Below are 22044 nucleotides of genomic sequence, written 5' to 3'. Positions count from 1 at the left end.
ATTTGAACACAGGTCCACAGAAATGGTCCAGCTACCGAGAGGAAGGCTGGGCTTGTTGCTAATATACTGGTGTGGGACCCAGGAGATATAGGTCCAATTCTCTATTCTGCCACAGGTTTCCTGCAAGACCTTAGGCACATCATTTAGGGTCTGCTACTCCTCTTAATTACACCAGCAAATCAGGAGTAACCGGAGTGTAAAAGAGATAAGGCAGTAAGTCTCTCTGTGCCTCAGGTTCCCATCTGTAATACAAGGCTAATAATGCTTCATTTCTCCCACCCGTTGTCTCTCTAGTCTGGCTAGATACTAAGCTCTTCAAAGCAGGGACTGTCTCTTACCCTTTGGGTACACAGTACCTAGTACATTAGGGGCCAGTCTTGATTGGGCCAGTAGGCAATGCTGGAATATAAATTATAAGAAAATCCCATGACATTTGCTGGAACATCATAAAGAAACATTTCTGCATCAGTGAAGAAATACACACACTGACCCAACAGAGAAACTTCTCTTTTCAGCCCAATATGTATTAGAAGAAAACTGAAAGATAGGGTGCAAAGTAATTCATGGATTAAATTCTTTATTTTCCGTTTCCCCTCCCTTCCTGTTAGGCTGACGGATTTGGGGTACTTTTCTCAATGTCATGCCTACTCAGAGAATTACAGAAGTCTAAATCACTGGCAGTCTCATTTAAACTGACAACACATTTACTAGATTTCAGAGTAGCAGCCGTGTTAGTCTGTATTCGCAAAAAGAAAAGGAGGACTTGTGGCACCTTAGAGACTAACCAATATATTTGAGCATAAGCTTTTGTGAGCTACAGCTCACTTCATCGGATGCATTCAGTGGAAAATACAGTGAGGAGATTTATATACACACAGAACATGAAAAAATGGGTGTTATCATGCACACTGTAAGGAGAGTGATCACTTAAGATGAGCTATTACCAGCAGGAGAGCGGGGGGGGGGGGAGAAAACCTTTTGTAGTGATAATCAAGGTGGGCCATTTCCAGCAGTTCCAGCAACAAGAACTCTGAGGAACAGTGGGAGGGGGGGAATAAACATGGGGAAATAGTTTTACTTTGTGTAATGACCCATCCACTCCCAGTCTCTATTCAAGCCTAAGTTAATTGTATCCAGTTTGCAAATTAATTCCAATTCAGCAGTCTCTCGTTGGAGTCTGTTTTTGAAGTCTTTTTGTTGTAATATTGCGACTTTTAGGTCTGTAATCGAGTGACCAAAGAGACTGAAGTGTTCTCCGACTGGTTTATGAATGTTATAATTCTTGACATCTGATTTGTGTCCATTTATTCTTTTACGTAGAGACTGTCCAGTTTGACCAATGTACATGGCAGAGGGGCATTGCTGGCACATGATGGCATATATCACATTGGTAGATGTGCAGGTGAATGAGCCTCTGATAGTGTAGCTGATAGCGTGGCTGATGTTGGGGGAGGGATAACTCAGTGGTTTGAGCATTGGCCTGCTAAACCCAGGGTTGTGAGTTCAATCCTTGAGGGGGCCATTTGGGATCTGGGGCAAAATTGGGGATTGGTCCTGCTTTGAGCAGGGAGTTGGACAAGATGACCTCCTGAGGTCCCTTCCAACCCTGATATTCTATGATTAGGCCCTATGATGATGTCCCCTGAATAGATATGTGGACACAGTTGGCAACGGGCTTTGTTGCAAGGATAGGTTCCTGGGTTAGTGGTTCTGTTGTGTGGTGTGTGGTCGCTGGTGAGTATTTGCTTCAGGTTGGGGGGCTGTCTGTAGGCAAGGACTGGCCTGTCTCCCAAGATTTGTGAGAGTGATGAGTCGTCCTTCAGGAGTTGTTTTGCTTTGCTTCTTAGATGGTGCATTACCCGAATGTTCCTCATTGCCAAATGCAGAGTGCACATGTTATCCCACTGTAAAGAAAATCAACAGCTCTAGGATCCACCTAGAATATAGAGACATCAATGACCCTGCCCCTTCCCCTCAAGCACACAACCCTCACTATTTGGGCTTAAAATGTTGCATTCTGCACAACACCAGGAAGGGAGTCACCATTAGAAAAGGCTCTGCGGGCTGTTGGTATTTAGACCTGGTTGATTTTCTTTTTTTAAATGGAAAAGAACTTCATTTTCCATGAATTTGCTTTCATTATTTTCTGTTTTGTTCAATGAAAAACCAAATACCAAAAAATGTTGCTTTTAGGTCGTCCCCCCCAGACACACACAGTAGAATTTCCCCCCCCCCTTTTCTCAGCAGCATGCTTGATGAGGGGAGTGGGAGAGGAAGAGGGGATAGGGGAAAGAAAGAGGGAAGAACTGGAGGAAAAAAAATAGAGAATGCCAATGTTTTGGTTTATGGTCAAAATCCAGTGGGGGCGGGGTCTGTTTTATTATCTAGAAAATTCCAAACAAAATAAAAATTCTTTTCAAACGTTCAGTGAAAAATCCTCAGTAGCCTTTGCCGGGCTGTACTGCGGATGAGGACCCACAGGGCAGTTGTTCCGGGCCTGGGCATCAAAGAGATTTGAGGTAGTGCCAGAATCTCTGTACAGCAGCAGGTCTGGGCTAGCTCCTTCTACTGCAGCATGCAGCCGGCTTCTAGGGTAGCTAGGGAGAAAGCCCTAGGAGCCTGGAGCTTTCCTCAGTCATGCCTGCACCTAGGGAAGAAGTGGGGATCAAACCTGCCTAAACCCCCCACTGTGCCCTCTAAAGACCTGTGAACAAATGTGCATATATTTACATAAGCATGTGTGCTCATTTGCATTCATTTGCATGTTCACAGCCTATTTGAAAACCAAAATATATTTTAATTTCCACACTTTTCAGGGTCGGATTGGCTGTCCCCTCCTGTGTTGACTCCAGAGGCAGCTCGCCCTGGTCCTTAAAAAATGGCGAGTTCAGCTGAAGTCTCCTGTCTCACTGTCCCTGTTGTGCTTTTCCCCCCCCCCCCTCATTTCTCACGGCTCGTCCTCCCCGGAGAAATCTCAAGTCTGCCTCTTCTCTGTCTGCGCTCCCCCCTCCCGCACTCCGATTTCTTTCCCCAGCTGTCTTGCCCCATCTCCTTTGTCCGTGTCCCTTCCCAGCTGGCCCATAGCGCACACACTTTACGCACAGGGCAGGCTCCAGGGGCAGCTGGGAGGGAAAGCTGTGGAAGAGACTAACCTCTCGCCAAGTAAATCCTGAAGCAGCAGAAGGCAGCGATGGGGCAGGGGCAAAGAGTGGAAAGCCCGAGCCTCCAGCCAAAAGCCGGAGGCTAGGCTGCTCTAGTGGGGAGCCACAGAAATTAGGGTGAATGGGGAAGACACAATGAGGGTACTGACAAGAGGGATTGTGGGTGCAGCTGAAATCCTGGGGGGAGGAGGTCAGAGACAGGCCCTTCATGGGAAGGGTCAAGGCCGCAAAGTAATTAGGCCATCCCGGAAGTGCGTCAGACCCTGTGTTCGTGATACAAACCGCATTCAGAACTGCTGTAGTAAAGTATTTCCTCCGGCCTTGTCCTTCAGCCCCCGCTGGAACGGTATAAGCTCAATTCAGCTCATCGCACTGCCGGACAGGTCAAATTAGCTTGAAGACAGTGGGTCCAGTTCTGCCGTTACATATTCTCACTCAGGTCACATGTGAGCCTGACAGAAGACTACAGCCTGGGGCTTGCTGGTGCTGCAGTTCTGATCAGGATGGAGCCAGACCCCGGCTAGGTTTGGTTTGATTCTTGTTGTCTCTTAGTAATTTTTTGGCATTGGTGAAAGGTGCTGGGCTGGCAGCCCTGGGGAATGGAGGCCTCTCTTTCTGCAGAGGTACAGGATGGGCAGTTTCCAACTGCCTCTACCCAGCCCTGCCAAGAGTGACCCTCTCTAGAGGGAGAGCAGCCTCCATAGGTCATTCATAGGCTGCCAGTAAGGGAGGCAGTTAGTGCTAACTGGGACCCAGTCCGGATAAGGCTCTGGAATAGGACTCAGGAACTGTAGGTTCTACCCCTGCCTTGGCCACCCACCTGCTCTGTGGCCTTGGGGAAGTTACTTCATTTTCCCTCTCTGGGCCTGTTTCACCTCCTGTCCTTTGTCTGACTCACCTGTTTAGATTCCAGGTTCTTTGGGACAGGGCGTGTCTCTCATAGGTTTGTATAGTACCCAGCACAATGGGGCTCCAGGCTCAGCTGGGACATCCAGTTGCTGCTGGAATACTATTAATAATAAGAGTTTTCTCTCTCCAGGGAGGTGGTCTCTGGGGGATAAGGAGTGCGTGCTTCAGTGACCCCCTGCCCCTTCCCCATTTTGTATGCCTGGATTGTCTGCTCCTTGTTCCCTTCCACCCATAGGCACAGAGGGACACAGCAAATGGTCTCATTTTAAAAGTGCATTTCTTCCCCCACATCCCCACCTGTCCTCCATAACGCTGGAAGCTTCCTCTGTGCTATCGACAAATGGTTGTTCTTGTCCAGCCTAATTGGGTCCAAAGGGCCAAGAGTCGAGGATGTTCAGCTATTTGATTCACCTGTCTCTTCTAATAGGGACATGCCAGGAGAATGCAGGAAACAGTGGTTGTGCAAACTTCTGCATGTTATTTCCGCCACGCTTCCAGGTGTCTTAAGACTCGATCCCTTTCTTTCTCTCACTCCTTTGCTCTTTCTTGCCCGATGTTTCTATTCTGGATGGAATCAATGCAAACCTGTGTGGGAGTCTTTCAGTTATCTAGAACCTCAGCACTAGTCTTTGCAGTTTGCAAATGGGGATAATTACCCAGGCAGAGGAATGCACTCCTACCATCTGAATAGCTCAAGAAACCAAACAGGTCCTCAGAGTCTGTTATTGATGAAAGAAGAGGTGGGAGGGGGGGAAAAAGAGGAGGGATGGAAGGATGGCCCAGAGTTAATGCTTCTTGTATCCGGCTGTGATCTACAGTGGTGCCACTAACCAAATGACTTGGAATAGATTGCTCATTTCATTAGCAGTGAAGGTAAGCGAGTGAGCCGCAGCCCTACGAGATGGGCCTTTTATTCAGGCTGCCAGGAAACTCGTTGTGATTAATGGCCATTGATTTATGACATCTGCGTTCCTGCTGAGGGGCTTCTGAGGGAGAAGTTTTAAGAAGGCTTCTCTTCCGGCTTCCTCAGGGTGAGGACCGGTCAAGGAAAGAAAGAGCAGGGAGAAGGGAAACAAATTCTGTTAATCTCATTAGGCACTATTGACATACATGAATTTTCCTGGAGGATGGAATATGTCAGAACATTGATCCTAGCAAATAGAATGCTGTATTGCAAATCCATTTAATAGCAGCTAAAGCCATGCAGCAGGCAGGGTATTTCTATTAACTACTCATTAAAGCTAGAGATTGAGGTAAATATGCTGTTTTAAAAGGTGCTTTAAAATAAATCTACTTAAATCATGAAAGGTTGAATGGACAATTAAAGAAAGGAGGGAATCAATAGCCTTATAAAATCTGTCCTGTCCCGGTCTTTGGCACTTGCTTCCCATAATAATACTTACGATGATTAGTGTCTGTTTCCTGGCTGTGATTTTTGTGAGGGTGGTCCCCTGATGCTACCATTCTCCAATGCCACTAGGACTTGTTTCCTTTATCTCTTCTCTCCCTCCACCCTCCCACTGTCTGACAGACTTGCATAGAGCCTTTCATCTAACAGTCTCAAAAGCTCTTTACAGGCAGTTTGCACACTAATGAAATGCAGCTGCCTCTGGGGTGGATCACAGCGGCCAAGAGCGCACAGCAAGGTGACAAAAGAGTTGGAGAAAGGAAGTGAAGGAGTCTGTATCCAGTTGACACTGCTGGGGGAATTTAAGGAGGCAGCAGTATTTTTAATTTGCTGATTCAGCCAAAATGTACCCGATGCTTTCCAGACATAGAAAACACACCCTGTCCTGAAGAGCTTACAGTCTAAATGTTGTAACTACCTAAGCGGTTATTTGCCCAATAGTATCACTACTTTCAAAAGCTCAGAGAGAACTTAATGACTTTAAGAGGACTGCACCATGGTTTTTCTTCACATACTGAGCCTAAGTAAAGGTTCTCCACTATGGTCTCTCAACCTGGGCCTCACAACCATCTTCCCTTTCTGAGGTGAAGAAGTAGGTCCCCGAACCTATCCCTGTTGTAACATGGAATCATGGTGTGGACAGCTGAGAACCATCAGCCTCAATGCTTCAGGGAATACAGTTGTTGGTTGGCTCCTGCTTGCACTGTCTGATTTCTGCTATTGATTTCAGTCTTTCCCAGCCACGAATGCTCAGTTAAAGGAAGGAAGGCTTGTGACACAGCTTTAAGGTTTGGGATCAGGGCAAAATTCAGCCCTGGTGTGAGTAAAGCTCTCTTGCAGTCCATAGAGTTGCACCAGTTTATGTCAGGACTGAATTCCACCCCATGAAACCAGCATTTCAAAGGCTGGAAAAAAACAAACAAACAAACAAACAAAACAAACTACAACCTTGAGTGGGAAAGAGGAGACCCCCAGGCCCTGTTTGGCCTTGGGGATTTAAGGAGAATCTGGATGGGCAGCAGCTTGCTACGAACAGCCTGATGGCACCAGCAAGGAATCAATCTGTTCAGGGTTCAGAGGCCCTTGTTTTCCCAAGATGGAATGAGCTCCCGGAACTCGCTGATGGGAAACTGGACTTCTGGGCAGCTGTTCCTTTCCCTTTCCCATTTCACACTGAGAGCAATCTGACCTTTCCTTTGTCTCATCCCAACCTCTCACCTCTTTGCCAATCCAGGCCTGATCTGTTCCAGCTTCTGGAGGTGAGAGTCCTGCGGCAAGGCCCCTGCTGATCATCTGCCAACTGAGGATGCTGTATTGGTGGTAATTGGCCGCAATCTCCGCTCTACCAGGGGGCTAGTGTTGCCCCCATAACCCATGCCCAGTCAGGCCCCCTAGGCCTATGCAAACACTCATGCCAAGGCAGTCCCTGCCCCAGAGATCTTACAGTCTAGGTTACAACCTGTGGATGAAACAAACCAGGCACATGTGGGAATGGAAGAGGAGCTTCCCACTTGCTGACATGTAGCAGAGAGGCCAAGGGCTGGCCAAGCCTGGGGAATGAACTCTTCTCTTTTCGCTGGAGATGGTCCCCCCAGCCAGGGCCAAGACACATTGGTGGGGAGGTGGCCTGGCTGCTGCCTGTGGGGTGCCTGTTCTGTGGCCCACTGAAAGGCCTTTGGTGCCAGGGCTGTCAACCCAGCCCCTTCCCACCAAGGCTGAAGCCACTGAAAGATGAAATAAAGGAGAGAGGGATACAGTTCCTGCTTGCAACATGTCTGAACAGCTGGGCTGAGATCAGGAACCACTCACTGATGTCAGTGGATGGTGAGAAGCACAGGGAAAAGAACGCAATTACAGCAGGAGCTGGGGGTCTCCCATCCACAGGGCTGACTTCATCCCTGTGACATACTGAGTTTGGTACAGAGTTAGGGTCAATTCCTGGCTCATCCACACACTTCCTGCATGACCTTGGGTGAGTCACTTAGTCTTTCCCCATCTGTGACAAGGGGGAAAACGTTGCTTCCTTTCTCTCACCTTTTCTCTGCTTTGACTGTCAGCTCTTTGGGGCAGGGACTGTCTCACTGCGTGTGTACAATGCCCAGCATGATGGCGCCCTGATCTTGACTAAAGCCTCCAGGTGTTCCTGTCACCCCAGTGTACGCAGCCCATTGAAAGGAATGGGATCCCGAGGAGGTAGGCTGGCACAGGAGTTTGCCCTGCAGGACCATATGGAGCAAATGGGCATTCAGATTTGTACGACACTACTCTCGGTTGCACCAGGGAAGACTCTGGCCCGCTCTATGGGTTTAACGCTGGGTACCTAGGCTCCATTCATGGGTGTCCAGTGGCTCCCTGCTGACATAAAGGGGCTGTCCCCAGGGAATTGCCCCGAAGTCAAGGGGGTGTCTTGCCAGTGTAGTCAGTAGCTGAATCTCTGCTGTCCCCAGTGTGGGGTGTTTGCTGGGTTTGTTCCCAAGGAACAGGGGCCTCGTTAGAACTTCCCTTTCCTCCTGATTATTCCTGGCTACCGCAGTGACCTGTAGGAGCAGTGGACAACTGAGCACATTAGGACAGCCCCTCTAACCTACCCCAGGGGCCGAATCAGTCAACGACTGGCCCAGCATGGAGTGGTGTAAAATCACCTTTGGCTCTGGGGTTTAGGATTGCAATCTGATGCCTTAACCACAAGGCTACCCTGCCTGGGTACCTCAGCACAGAATCCAGCTGTATGTGTATTGGAATGGGGGTATTTCGCACTCCCTTGGGCCAGAACACTCTGAGGGCTCGCAGAAAGACTTCTACCACCATTGCCCTTTTTCCGTCTCAGCCCATTTGCGCTTGCCGCCCTCTGGTTCAGTGGTGAAGAACAGGTTCCATTTATACAGCACCTTTCAACCCAACATCCTCTCCAGACGGCATCGAGGGGAATCTTGTAACAGGACTGTCGCTTCACAGCTCATTCTAAAGCTGTCCCCTTGGTGCCTCCGGAAAGCCGCTCAGGGCAGAACGAGAGGGAAGAGCACCACTCCCTGTAGCTCCTTGCAGGTCTCCCATCCACGTGTCAATCAGGGGCAGCTCTGTTTAGCATGTCAGAGCTACAAAAGAACTCAGCCAGCAGTAGTACATCTCCAGGCTGCACTTCATTACCTTGGTCGTTTGCATTAAATTGCACCATTAAATCCACTCAGTGTCCCCATGCTGAAGCAATAAAAGATGACAAGCCCAGGATGGAATTAAATAATTTATGGGCATAGCCTTGCCCATGATGATGGCTTTGAAGGTGGCCCGATGGGCCCGAGGTATCCTTTGGAGGAAGTCTTCTCCACAGCTGTCAAAAACAGCTGCCAGGAGTAAGTGTTGGCTATTTTATCTCCTCTTCCTTTGACAACTTTCAAAAGGCCTCAGGTAACGTTTTTCAGTGAATAAGAAGATTACCTGCAAACTTTTCCCCTGGTAAAAAGTAAAGTCAGCCACCCCCTCTCCTTGGGGGGAAGGGATAGCTCAGTGGTTTGAGCATTGGCCTGCTAAACCCAAGGTTGTGAGTTCAATCCTTGAGGGGGCCATTTAGGGATCTGGGGCAAAAATTGGGGATTGGTCCTGCTTTGAGCAGGGGGTTGGACTAGATGACCTCCTGAGGTCCCTTCCAACCCTGATATTCTATGTTGAGAGCACTGATGGCCATGCACATCCAACTGGATGGAAGAGGATAAATGAGGATCAACAAGGATGTGACAGGTTCCCCTCCCCCAGGGGTGCCACTTGGGAACTGGGGTACCACTGAGCCCACCTGACCCACCAGTCTGGGCTCCCTTCAACTGTACTGCTGTGACAAGCTGCAGACACGCTCTTGGTCTCACACTGTCACCAGCACACACGTAGGGACACACCCAGCTGTTGTAACATGCAAACAGGCTTTCTGACTAGCCTCTGCACGGGAAGGCTTCAGCTAAGGAACTGCCCAGTTACTCAAGTGCCCACCCTCCTCTGGAATGCAAAGCCAAAATTATACCATCTTGCTCTGCACAGGGAACTGTGCAGCATAAGCTCATGAAATTCGTCCCCTCCCTCAATGTGGAGGGGAATATACACAGCATTCTGCCCCAAGTTAGGATTTCCACACACACTGGTTTAAGACAAAACAAGACAAGTTTATTAACAACAAAAGCAACCGGTTCTGCCATGCTGGGGCAATGGTAGTACAACAGAGGAACATCCAGGTAAACACAGATTTTGCAGAGGTCCTTGAAACTGTAACTTTTGGGAAATTGTGGAGGGAGCTAGCAAAAAAATATTGGGGATGATAGTAATTTGGAAACAAATTTAACACAATATGGAGCATTGGATACATGGGGTTTGGCAAGTCTAGGATTTCCCCAGCTACATCAGATCCTGGCTACTAAGTCCCACATCCTGCCCCTAGCTGGGGCCAATACAAGGTACTTCTGGGGAAAGCAAAAGAAAAAATCCTATGATGCACACAGATGATCGTGCAATGTGGGGGCGGGGACAGAGGCCTGTGGACCCAAGGGTTCATTATTATCCCGCTTCTGAAAGCATGAGATATGATAACTCACTTGATCCACGGATCTGCCTTTGAGCTTCAGGTCAGACCTTTGCCACTGAGCAGATGGAGGACCTGAATCATGGTTGCTCTTGTGCAGTCATTGGCAAGTGTGAAATGCTCACAGATCAGGATGGTAACATGTTCCAGTCATTTTGCACTGGGGTCAATGAGGAGGCAAGGTGGAAGGGAGCAGCTAATCAGGCCTTGAGAATGGGAGTGCTCCACCCGTTGTGCAGGAGGGTTCTCTTGAAGTCACTATTGTACCCCGCCTAGCCAACAGCATGAGCAAGAGGAAGGATGGTCGAGTCGCTAAGGCCATTGCTTAGGATCTGAGACCCAGCTTCAAGTCCCTGTTCTGCCACAGACTTCTGCCACATATGGCCTTATGCAAGTCACTTAGGCTCGGCTCCTCATTTCTATCCAATGCAATGCAAAGTTTCAATAGGAATGAAGAGCCTAAATACCTGCTGAGGATCTGGGCCATACACATAATACTTTCTTGCCTCACACAGGTATTGTGGTGCTGCTCTGAGGTGCTCTGGTACTACCGCCCATAAGCTAGAGAGAACAAGCGCAGCAGTTTGAAGAGGCCCCTCTTGGCCGGCCATCTTTGACAGAGGAAGAAAAAATGAAGGTGGGAGGAAATAGGGGGACTCTGGCTGAGGCCAACAACCTCCCCAGCAAGGGAAAACAGTAAAATATTTGGGTTAACTTGGGGTTTGCCAAAGCGGCTGAGTGATCGATAGCTGCATTGGGACATAGTCTGAAGCTTCTCCCATTCAGCTCTGCCAAAGCCTCCTAATTCTATAGCTCTGCCTGCCAGTGTTTCATAAAGGTCCGTTTTAGTGCACAAGCGTGTGAAGGAGTTCAAAATCTGGGTCAGAGCTCCTGTGCTCCATTCCCCTCTGTGCCCAGTGCCGTTGTGCAAAGGAAAGCACCATTTCACCTCCTCCATGTTGCACCAATATTCATCCACGCCCACTGCTGCTTCCAGAGGAGCTGCAAGCTTCCAGATGCCCTGAGGATTTCTGATCCTGGAGTAACTTGGACCTTGTACTCACTTGTCTGACTCACAGTTGATACACCCAGGGCTTCGGGAGAGATTTTCTCCATTGCCCTGGTCTGTTCTGCTAACACACCTACACCTGGAAGGATGTTCTTGTGGTTACAACACTGGAGTGGCTCTTAGGAAATTTGGGTTCAACTTTCTGCTCCGCCGTAGACTTGCTGTGTGACCTTGGGCAAGTCACTTTATCTCTCTGTGCCTCAGTTCCCCATCGGTAGCACAAGGATAATAATACTTACTTTGTTCCTCTTGTCTATTGAGACTGTAAACTCTTTGAGGCAGGGACGGGTATGTCTACTCTGCCATCGGGAAGGGTGATTGGAGCACATGTAGACATGCCCTAGCTAACTTCAGTGTAGCTAACTCGAACAGCAACAGGACCTGCCTAGGATCCTGGGTGCATCCTTGAGTGTCTAACCTGTGCCACTAGCAATCACATCTCCTGATTACAGTGTAGACATACTCTAAGTGCTTTTGCAGCATCTTGTCCAGTGGAGCCCTGGTCTCGCTTGGGGCCTCTAGGCATGACTGTAGCATAGAGAATAATAATCCAAGCTGCTCTGACCAATGCCTTTGTGTCCTAACATAGACACCTAGCTAAAGGCATCTGGATCCTGTAGCACCTTATCTTACTCTTCCACTTTTGAGCCCTGTCTTAAGCAGGGAATTGGGCTGTGGCTTGCCAGTGTGGACACATTCCTTTAGGGATTTATGGAGGAGATCCCCCCCGAACTATTTTGACTTGTGACTTATATAAAAAGATGGATTTGTCCCCAGAGATGAAACCCTAGGGTCAAACTCATCTCTAGTGTAATTATTGACTGCAACAGAGCTGTGTCCAGGATTGAGTTTAGTCCCTGGTATATTTATCCACTTGCAAAGTTACTATTGTTTATTAATATGTGTATTTTATAGCTCCATACTGCAGATGGTTGAGGCATTTCCAGATAGAATATTTTGTGAAATAGCTGCATAAAAATGCTTTCCAAGTTGGCACAATCTAATGAATCTATGAATGCACTTTCCCAGCATGTGCTTAAGCTCCTGTTGACTTCCTCTTGAGGACAGTGGGACTTCAGCACATGCTTAAAGTTAAGCACATGCCTATGTGCATTCTTCAATGAGAACCCCTATGGGTCTGTTTTCCAGGAGGAAAAACAAAAACAAAAAAAACCCCACCAAACCTTTTAATAGGATATGGTATTCTTCTCTTCCTTTCCTCAACGGGTGCATAGTGTTGCTGGACATTCTTAAACAGCCGCCATGTTCTACTCCAGAGGTGGCTGCATTTCAGTGGTGCATGAAGTGATTTATTGCACTCACACAGTTACTCACATAAATATCAACACATTTAATACACGGCTTTGGGATCCTTCAGGCAGTATATAAATTTAGCTTCCTATTTTTCTAATGTCATGTGTTTCTATGAAAGGTTTATTGTTGCAATGACCTTTAATTTTTGGAAAGGATATTAACCCAATAAATCTGAATTTAAAATAAAGATTCTGGCATGAGCCCATACATGTCAGGAGGGATCTCGGACAATCATTAACTCACCTTTTGTCCTATGGCATTAGAAGAGTATCTGTGTGAGATGGCAGGATGCATACAAGCTGCACACCTGGTCTGATTGACAGATAAATAATCTCGACATCCAGAGCCATATTCTACCCTCAGTTGCACCCATGGACCCCCATGAATTGAATGGTGTCAGACAGGGGCACGTGAGAACAGAGATGCAGTTTTACCTGCAGAACAAGACTCCATAGAGCTTGTGATGGGGGTTGGGACTCACCACTGCAGCACCTCCCGCTGGCACCTGGGAATTAGCGCTATCCTCTGCAGGGTGCCCTCTGCTGGTGGTGTCCCATCCATCTCACCCTGCTGGCATCTGGACCCGCATAGCTCCTTGCTCAGCAGCATCCTCTTCAGGACGCTGCTCTCTGGCAGTGCCCACTGCTCCAGTCTAGCCCCCTTCCATTATCAGCAGTCTACCATCTGCACCTGCTGTAGTGGCCAGCTGCAGCCTCAGAGTCTAGCCCTTCATCACAGGGGCCAGCCACAGCCTGGACCAGGGCACACTCCTCTTCAGCCAGGTGTAGTACAAGGGGGAGGGACCCAGGTCCACCTGCTACTCTGGGTCCCAACCCAGGGACCCTCTAGCAGCAGCCTCTCTGCCCTCCTTCTCTCTCCTTGCCCTGCTATTGTCCCTGGGCCGCTTTCCCTTTGGCCCTATGCACCTGCCTGGCCCTTGGTAGCTAGGCCGGCAGCGTAGGGTTTTCCTTGGCCAGAGCTCCCCAGCTCCTTTTACTGTTCCCCAGCGCTGCTCTGTCCAAGGTGCTACCTTTCAGCTCAGGACCCAGTCCTCCTCCCTTGACCACCAGGGACAGATTGCCCTACTCTTTGCTAGGCAGCCTTTATACAGGGCCTAGGCCAGCCCTGATTGGCTCTCCCCAGGCCTTCTCTGATTGGCTGCTGCAGGTCTGCGCAGCCTCTCTGGCCTGGTTCAGCCCTTCTTCTCAGGGTGTGGGGCACCGCCCCACCACAGAGATGTTCAGGGTTCTTGCTAGGATTATTTGAACCCAGTCTGTAGACGGCATGGTCTAACAGAAGGGGCATCAAGCCAGGAGGCCAGGCTTCTATTCCCAGCTTGCCCAGTGACCTGTTGCGTGACCTTGGGCAATTTCCTGTCTCATTTTCCCCTCCCTCCCTTTGTCCATCTTGCCAATGTAGGTTATACCCTCGCTGAGGGAGGGACTGTCTCTTCACACATGTTTGCCCAGCCCCTAGTACAACAGGGTGCAGGAGGGGGCGGTGGTTTGCTATGAAGCTACTGCTACGGAAGGAGTGACAGGGGCTGCTGGAGCTGGGACTCCATCCCACTGAGGGCCTTAGGAGGCCTCCTGCCTGCCTCCAAGCTCACCAGAGCATAGGCTGGGGGTGGGAGCTGGGACCAGCTCGGAGGAAGAAATGTAGCTGGCAGGTAAATGTTATCTTTGTGGCAGAAAAGATCTAGTTTGGGTAGCCGGCATACGTGATTTCTAGCCACAGTTGATGGTGGTAGAGGGGGCTCGTTATCTGCTGTCGCTGGTGATTAACTTCCCTGCCTGATGCTGCAGTTTGAAGTAAGTAACCAATTGTTTTTAAAAGCTGAGACAGGAGCATTTTGTGAGCGAAGGGCAAAGTTCCAGCAGCCCCTTTACTGTGAAGTTAAAGACAAATGGAGCCATTTCATCAGTATTCGAGTGGAAACTACGCCGGCATCCCATTAGATGTGGCTGCTTAGATGTAGCAAATGCAATGTCAGGATTACAGAGTCAATTTCTTTCCCTTATATTTGTTTCTAATTCTTTCTTTGTTGGAGCAAAAACCAACCCCAACTACCAACATAACTGGATAGGTCACCTGCCCCCAGAGCTGGGATTTGTATGTCTCGGTGATTGCTTCCAGCGCATTCAAACCCCTGGCTGAGGGGTAGGAAGGATGGTCTAGTAGACAAGGCACTGGGCTAGGACTCAAGTCTTGGGTTCAGTTCCTGCTCAGCCACAGACTGTCTGTGTGACCATGGGCAAGTCACTTAATCTATCCCGTGCCTCAGTTCTCCATCTGTAAAATGGGGATAACAGCACTGCCCTGCCTCACAGTGATGGGTGTGTGAGAGAATAAACTGGAGATAAATGAGGACAGGATCCACTAGTCAGCTCTAATCCCTTTAAAATATGCCATCTTCTCACTTCCAGACCCTTGCTGCCTGGCAGGTCCTTGTCCTCTTCCTGCTCCTGGATCTCTCCTCTGCCTCCCCTGCGAGCTGTGGCCGTAGCTTTGGGCCATGCTAGGTGGGGCTGTATAACTGTCCCTGTGCTGGTCACTGCAGGGCACTTGTGTCAGGGCCCCATAGTGCTGGGCTGTTCAGAGGGGCCCCTCTATTGATGGTGCACTGGGCGGGCAGCTGGCCCACAGCCCCTTTGTGCCAGCTCTGTTGGTGCAAAGGGCGGTGAGCCTGGCAGAGCCAGATCCTGGGGAATTCCCCCAGTGTCGGGCAGATCCTTACAGAGACAGCACAAGGGTTCCCGGCAGTCCCTGGCGGCGGCGGGCGGGGCGGATGTTGGAGCCGTTCCGGAGGAACCACAGGCATGGTCGGTGAACTGCTATATAACAGCTGCTTGTGGCCATGAGCGGCCGGGTACGATAGGGCCACCCGAGGCTCCAGAATAAGGAAGGAGCAAAGGTGGCTTGAGGCATCCTCAGGCCCTGTGCTTGTTTCAGCTCGGTCACATGGATGAATTGGGTCCCACAGCCGCCATCCTGTCATGGCCTATTCCGTTGGGAGAGCTGCTCTGGAAAGCCGCCTGCAGGGGCCTGGTGACAGACCGTGCCTCCGTTTCCACTCCCTGCCGCTGCCTTGCAGGTCTCTGCATTCACTTTCCAAGCCTCCCAGAGTTTCTGCTGCCAGCTTCATACATAAAACATCTGGCCGTTAATTGAGATTCCATTTCCCCGGCAGGGCGGTCAAAGGAACACCAGGGGGACCTTAAAAGTACCTTGTGAATCTCCGGCCGCTCAGCCTCTCAAACTGTTTACCGAGCTTTCCGAGAGCAGCTCCCCTGGTGTTCCCACTCTGCCAGGGGCTGACAGGTAGCTCAGAAGGAAGGGAAGAGCCACCCCTTCACTCATCTCCTCCCACCGGCAATGGTCATGATTGTTCCTCCCCACAGGCTCCCACCCCGGTTCCCCCACTGCCTTTTCTGGCATTTTTATCTCCTACATGTGTTGCAATGTCACGGCTGTACGGGCTCGTGTCAGACCAAGGCCAGGCGTGGTGCGGCTGGGAACCTGACCGAGGTCACGCCAATGGTTGGGCAAGCTTTCTCAGGCGAGCTCAGGTTCTCTCTAGGCTCACTGTTGCCAGGCAGGACCTGCCGCATGACAAATCAGGGGTTAACTTCAGCTTAGCTTCCCCCTTCCTTTGCACAGGCGATTAGAGGAAGGACTGGGGAAGGATTCATCCCTGCACCAGCTTGCACTAATTCTGGGTGTGAAGCTTGGCTCTCAGTGCTGGTTAGGGTGCTGGGGAATCAGGCCCTTTGGGATGGATGCTTAGGAGACAGATGGAGAAGAATGCACTGGGGAAGGGTGGGCTGCACAGCCAGGGTCATCAGTCTGAGCTGACCCTCCGGTGAGGAGTTTTTCTCTTTCTTAACATTAAGTAACAGTAGCACCTAGAAACCAAGTTCAAGGCCCCATGGTGCTCGGCTCTGTGGTAACAAATATGTGCTAGGGGCTGTATGAACACCGAATAAGAGACAATCTCTGGCTGCCCCTACGGGTATGTCTACACTGCACACTAAACCCGTGCTTACTCAGGTCAACAAGGACTCAGGACCTGAATCCTAAGACCCTGCTAGGGCAGTGGGTGAGAGCCCGAGTCCTTCTGTGACTCCGGTCCAAGCCTTGTCATTTTTCAGTGTGGACGTCTCTCAAGCTGCAGACCAGAGTCAGAAGGTCTGTGGAGTGCAGTGTGGACAGCATGGCTGTGTGAGACCCAGTTCGAGTTTACGCTCTAATATATAAGACAGACAAAGGCGGGAGGGGAAAACGGAGGGCGGGGGGGGGGGGGTGAAGCCATTAGCCAGTCATGCAGTAGAGCAGGGAACAGAACGCAGGGTCTCCTGATTCCCAACCTGGTGGCCTGTCCACTAGACAAAACCACCTCTGCTTGTTTTCCTGCTCTTTTGCATTTATTTGTGATTACTTGGTATAGTCCTCTGCAAGGAAAAGACCTTGCTGGCCGTGGCTTGTTGTCTCTGCTGAAATGAACAGTGTTCTGTAGAATACAGAAATGTAACAGGGTTCTAAAGAAATTGCTCTAAAACCCTGTAGCATTTAATAGAGAACACGACCCTTTCTGTAAGTTGTTTCGACACTCGCTGTAGGACTGAATAGCAGGGCAATAATTCTTATGTTTTATAGGTTGGTTAAAACAATGACTGACAGTCTCATTTTCTGTTACATTCTCTGTTGTAGGGCTGTTATCTTAGCGTTTTTATTCTGCTTCAAAAAAAATCACTGTAGGCTGAGTGCTATGGGGTTTTTCCATGCATCCTTCACATTCTGAGTCTTTGCGGCATGTTTTCAGGGCCTCCGTCACCCATCTGGGGCTTGCTGGTTTCAGAGCTTTGTTACTGGTTAGTAGAGGAGGAAAGTGGATCTGGAGCCTGGGCTCTGAGACCCTCCCCCTTCACTGGGTTTCAGAGCCTTGGCCCCTCCCCGAGCAGGAGCAGCTACACCGCTCCTTTTAGCCCATAGCACAAACCTGAGTCAGTTGACCTGGGCTCCGAAACTTGCTGCCGAGGGGTGCGTGTGTGTGTTTTGTTTTGTTTTGTTTGGGGGTTTTTGCAGTGTAGATACCCCAGATGTACAGTACCTTCCCTCTTAACTTTTGTAAATTTGATTTTAAACATTAACTTTAATAAAATTTTTAAATCTGTTCTCTTGGTCTTCTGGCTTGGATGTTAGCTCATACAGAACAGATCAACTAGTTCATGAGCCACATTAATTAGCTGATGCTTGTACAATACTATACAGCTGTCAGGTATTATTTTTGATTATATTCCTTGCTCGGGACAGGGCACTCACTGCTAAGGCAAAGCCAGGGTGGATTCATGTTTGGACCCTCAGCTCTCTCAGTAGGTACCTGTCGGGGTGGAGGTGGTGGTGCAGCCCCTGAGCAGACTGCTGGCTTTAGAAGTCACTGCCATTGATCCAAGGGCGTGCATTGTTTTTAAAGACTTCCTGTCACAGGGTAGCTCCCTATTGGGTGTTGGGAAGTGGGCGGGCACAAAAGCTCCTCCCCATCACAGGGTAGCTTGTCTCTGTGGATAGCCTGAGCCCAGTGCCCCAGACTGGAGCGTGTGAGCCTAATCCAGCTAATTAAGGAGGGCTGTGTTACACCTGGGTCTATGAATGGCTGCTAGGAGGCAGCTGAGAGGAGGACTGAGATAAACAAAGCCCTGGGCTACAAAGGCCAATTCCTGTGGGGAGTCCCTGGAGCAAGGGAGGGCTTAGAGAAGCAGCCCTGGGTCTGCTGCTCCAAGTCTGAGGCTCGGAAGCTGCCAGCAGCTGGAGTGTCAGAGACCCCTGGGAGGGGTGGCCCTGAAGCCTGGGGACCAGGTGCTGGCTTAAGGCTGCTCTCTGGTTGTTTGTTTAACCTTTGCTGCAAAAGAATAAACCTTCTTAACTGGGACTGGGAGTGGCAGCACGTGTCTGGAGCGGGGTTGCAGTGGTGGCCAATCTCAGTGACGCTTCCCTTAAACTCCCTGAGTGGGCTGGAGGTAACTTGCAGCCAATGGCTACCGTGGTGAAGCTTGGGAATCAGGGAATGGGTGATGTGCTGGATCCAGGGCTTCCTCTCTGCAGCCGACATGGGGATCTGCTTGCAGGGGGAGCATCGGAAATGCCCCACCCGATCAGTGCAGGTGTTTATCTAATCCCATTTCCTGGATCTGAGAGCAGCCAACACCAGCACCTCTTGGGAAGTCCCCACCCCAGGCACGGTGCTTCACTTAGTTTCATCAGGGAGACTTGGCCCCCAAACACGGGTGGAAGAACCAGGAGGAGGGTGGGGGCGAGCATCCCAGTCACAGAAACATTGTCGGGGGAGGAGTGATCTATTTTTTTTCTGCCCCCACAATATGTCCTCTGAACCTGGAGAGTATCTGAGGTGGGGCAGCCTGGGCCCCCTTCTCTTCTGGTCTAACTCCCTCAACACCTGGAAGTGGGGGCCTGGAGCTGGGCTGGGCAGGGAAGGGGCAGCAAGGCAGATCTGTGCCATTTTGGGCTGGTGGGAAGGCTGTCTCCTCTGGGTGGGGGCGGCTGCCGCTGCCAGCTGCACGAAAGCAGCAGCGGGATCTGGGCAGGCAGCTGCTGTGAGTGCCTGGGGCTGGGGTGTGGGGGATACCTTGAAGCTCCAGGTGCCCTGACTGGTCCCCTTCCTCAGTCTGCTGTGCATCTCTGGGGCCAAGGCGAATGCCTGCCCCACCAGCTGCCCCCAGCCCTGCTGCTGCCCCAGGCGCTGCCCAAGCCCCTTCTACGCCCTGGGCTCCTTGGCACACGCTCCCTGCCACCCATTCAAGGTGAGCATCTGCTGTGTCTGCCCCACAGGCATATGTATGTTAAACCAGCAACGCAGCCACTGGCCACTTGTGAACGCTGAGCTGCCTCGCTGTTACTGAGCCCTGTGAGCAGCTGGTCGAGCTCCCTAGTGTTAATTACATGACATTTAACTACAGAACGTCCGTCCGCCCTTTGCAGTACCTGCCAGAGGGGAAACAGGCCCCGCTGGATCTCCTGGTCCCCTCAGGGTGGGGTGGAGGTTTTTTAACTAATTATTGCACATGTTAATTGACTATTTGTGCTTGGGAGGCGTACGGTAACGAATGGCACCTGAGACTGAGGTTCTCATTCATGGGCCTGGTCCAAAGCCCAGTGAAGTCAATGGGAATCTTTCCAATTGTCTTCAATGGTCTCGGCAGAGGCAGGGCAGGTTTCCACAAGCGCCAGTCCCTGTCGATCATGTCGCCCTGTCCTGGTCTGGCCTTCTTTCCCAAGGAGGAGAAATGGCTCCGTCTCCAGACCTGGGTCAGTCCTAGGCTGCTCCTGAGCAGCAGAGATCCCCTGTCCTGGACGACTGGAGGAGTCCTGCGGTTGGGATGTGGTGAGGATGGCGTGGGGAATTTGGGGTGAGCAGGCCTGGGGAATTGCCAGACCCATGGTCCCTGTCCCCTGAGAGCCTGGCTCTGGCAGAGGCCAGACCCAGCTGCTTCAGAGGAAGGTGCAAGAAAAGAAAACCCCTAGTGCATGAGTATGGAATAGCCTGCCTATCAGAGGAGCTGCTTCCTAACCCCATGCTGTAGGGGTTGGATTATGCCCAGAGACATGGAAATATATCTCCTCTAAAGCATTTGCACCCTGCCTAATGTAACTCTGGGTAACAGTGTGTGGCTGCTCCTCAACTATGGCAAGAGCATACAGTAGATCCGGATGCAAATATTGCAGAGGAAGGATGGTCCAGTGGTTAGGGCACTTGCCTGCAACTCAGGAGACCCATCTGGTACCCACAGTTACATTAGACAGAATACAGCATCCTGCCCATGTGAGATCATTCTCAATCCCCTGGTGCTTTGCATAAGAATTAGAGTTAACTCCAGTGTCCTATCCTCATTCCAACATGCTTCCCTCTGACCCTGCTGCAGTTTCAAGTTGTTATGAGCTCTTCTTTGCTGCTTGTCCTATAGGGACAATGTGGGCTATTAAACAGCTGTTGTGATCTACCCCGGAAGTGGCTGCATTTCAGCAGAGGGTTCAGAGATCCTGAGTTCTGTATCAGTTTCATGGATTTGTGAGGCTTGCTCCATCCATGTTTGTAAAGTTCTTGGAGATCACCAGATGAACGGTTCCATAGAAAAGCAAAGCTTTGGCATTATTGAAATTCCATTAGCGTTAATTGCTGTTCTTTCCCTTGGGCTCTGGAATTAATTCCTTTTTTCTCCCGGACTGTCTCACAGGCTCTGAAAGGCTCCAAGAAGCTGAACCTGTCAGTTCATTCAGTTGGGCGGATCCCTGGGGGCTATGTCACCAATCACATTTACACCTGGGTGGATCCCCAGGGGCGGAGCGCGTCCCCGCCCATGGGCCTGCCTCAGCATCAGAGCAGCTCCCTGCGGAAGGACGGCGAGAAGAGGAGTCACCTGCAGCTTCTGCAAGAGGGGGATGAGAAAAAGGTGAGTGTGGGGGAGAAATTCAAAGCCCTGGGGCCTCATCTCCTCTTGTCACGGAAGTTCAAGCCCCCTCCACTCTGTCATTCCATCTTCCATCGGTTCTTACGAGAACAAGGGCTGGCCCTTTGCTTCTCTAGGTCCTGTGCCATTGCCCTGTACCATGCATAGTGCAGAATGCTTCCAAGGTGTTTTGCATTCACTTTGCAGTGGTACAAATGACTACAGAAGTGGGCAGGGTGATGGAGAAGAGGACCCCCAGGTCTCTGATCCGTTCCCCAAATTCACAGCTTTGTTCTCTTGACTCTCCAGGTGATGCCCAGAAAACACCTCTGTGTGATTTTTCTGTCTAGATTTTAGTTTCAGCTCCATCTTCTAGGTCCTTGTAATGGCAGAATCATGCAGAACTGAATGGGAATGAAGCCAGCAAGGCCCTGACAAAATATAACCGGATTCAATAGAATGGAATAGAAAATGAGGCCCTTCTTACAGGCTTTTAGAATAGGAGGTGGTTTTGAACATCAAAGCGTCAACACCCTTCCTGAACTGGAGATGGAAACAAGGCTCTTTCAGATGCAAATAGGACTGTCAGTGGCACTTGCAGCTGGGAAGCAGTTGATCAGACCAGAACCTGTTTCTGTGATGTTTCCCATGCTGACCATTAACTCTGATGTTAATAACAAATCTGATTAATAGGAAAAAATCCACACTGGCCTCTCTTGTGGTGGTTTGGGGCATGGTTCTTCTGATGGTTGTATAGCAAAAGGACTTATTGCTGCTTTCCTTCCATCTTGGATCCTTCTTGGGGGTTTTTCACCATTTAATTTTGGGCCAAATGCCAAAACCTTGGGGCGGGGGGGGCTTCAGTGGGAGTCTTGCCTGGATAAAGGCTGGAAAAAGCCTGAGTAAGAACTTCAGGATTTTTCTCTCCAAATAGCACCTCTCATCTGCTTTTCTTCTCTATCAAGGGATGTGGGTTTAGGACTCTGTGGCGAGAGGCAGGGTTATGTGGCTGACTCACATGACAGCCAGATATGGGGAGGCTCATAAACTCCCATCCAGGGTCATGGCTCTTAGAGGGAATTGGGGACAAACATAGAAGATCTAGGAAGAAGCCAAGCAAAGGCTTGTAACTTAACCATAATTCCCAGGAAGGGGTGAAT

General features: G+C 50.1%; 1 protein-coding gene across 4 annotated transcripts in view; it reads left to right on the top strand.

The window, feature by feature from the left end:
* WHRN (whirlin) overlaps nucleotides 1-22044 on the top strand; it is a 112040-nt gene that overhangs the window by 7395 nt on the left and 82601 nt on the right. For 3 of the 4 annotated variants that reach the window (XM_074974035.1, XM_074974034.1, XM_074974036.1), the window contains exon 2: nucleotides 20672-20887. The exons of the other annotated variant lie outside the window; for it this stretch is intronic. In XM_074974035.1, coding sequence (XP_074830136.1) covers nucleotides 20672-20887 — 216 coding nt within the window. The remainder of the gene's footprint in view (nucleotides 1-20671; nucleotides 20888-22044) is intronic. 4 annotated transcript variants of the gene reach the window in all.

The sequence above is a fragment of the Natator depressus genome, chromosome 16, assembly GCF_965152275.1.
Source record: "Natator depressus isolate rNatDep1 chromosome 16, rNatDep2.hap1, whole genome shotgun sequence".
NCBI classification, from domain to species: domain Eukaryota; kingdom Metazoa; phylum Chordata; order Testudines; family Cheloniidae; genus Natator; species Natator depressus.
This window is presented reverse-complemented; position numbering and strand designations above follow the sequence as displayed.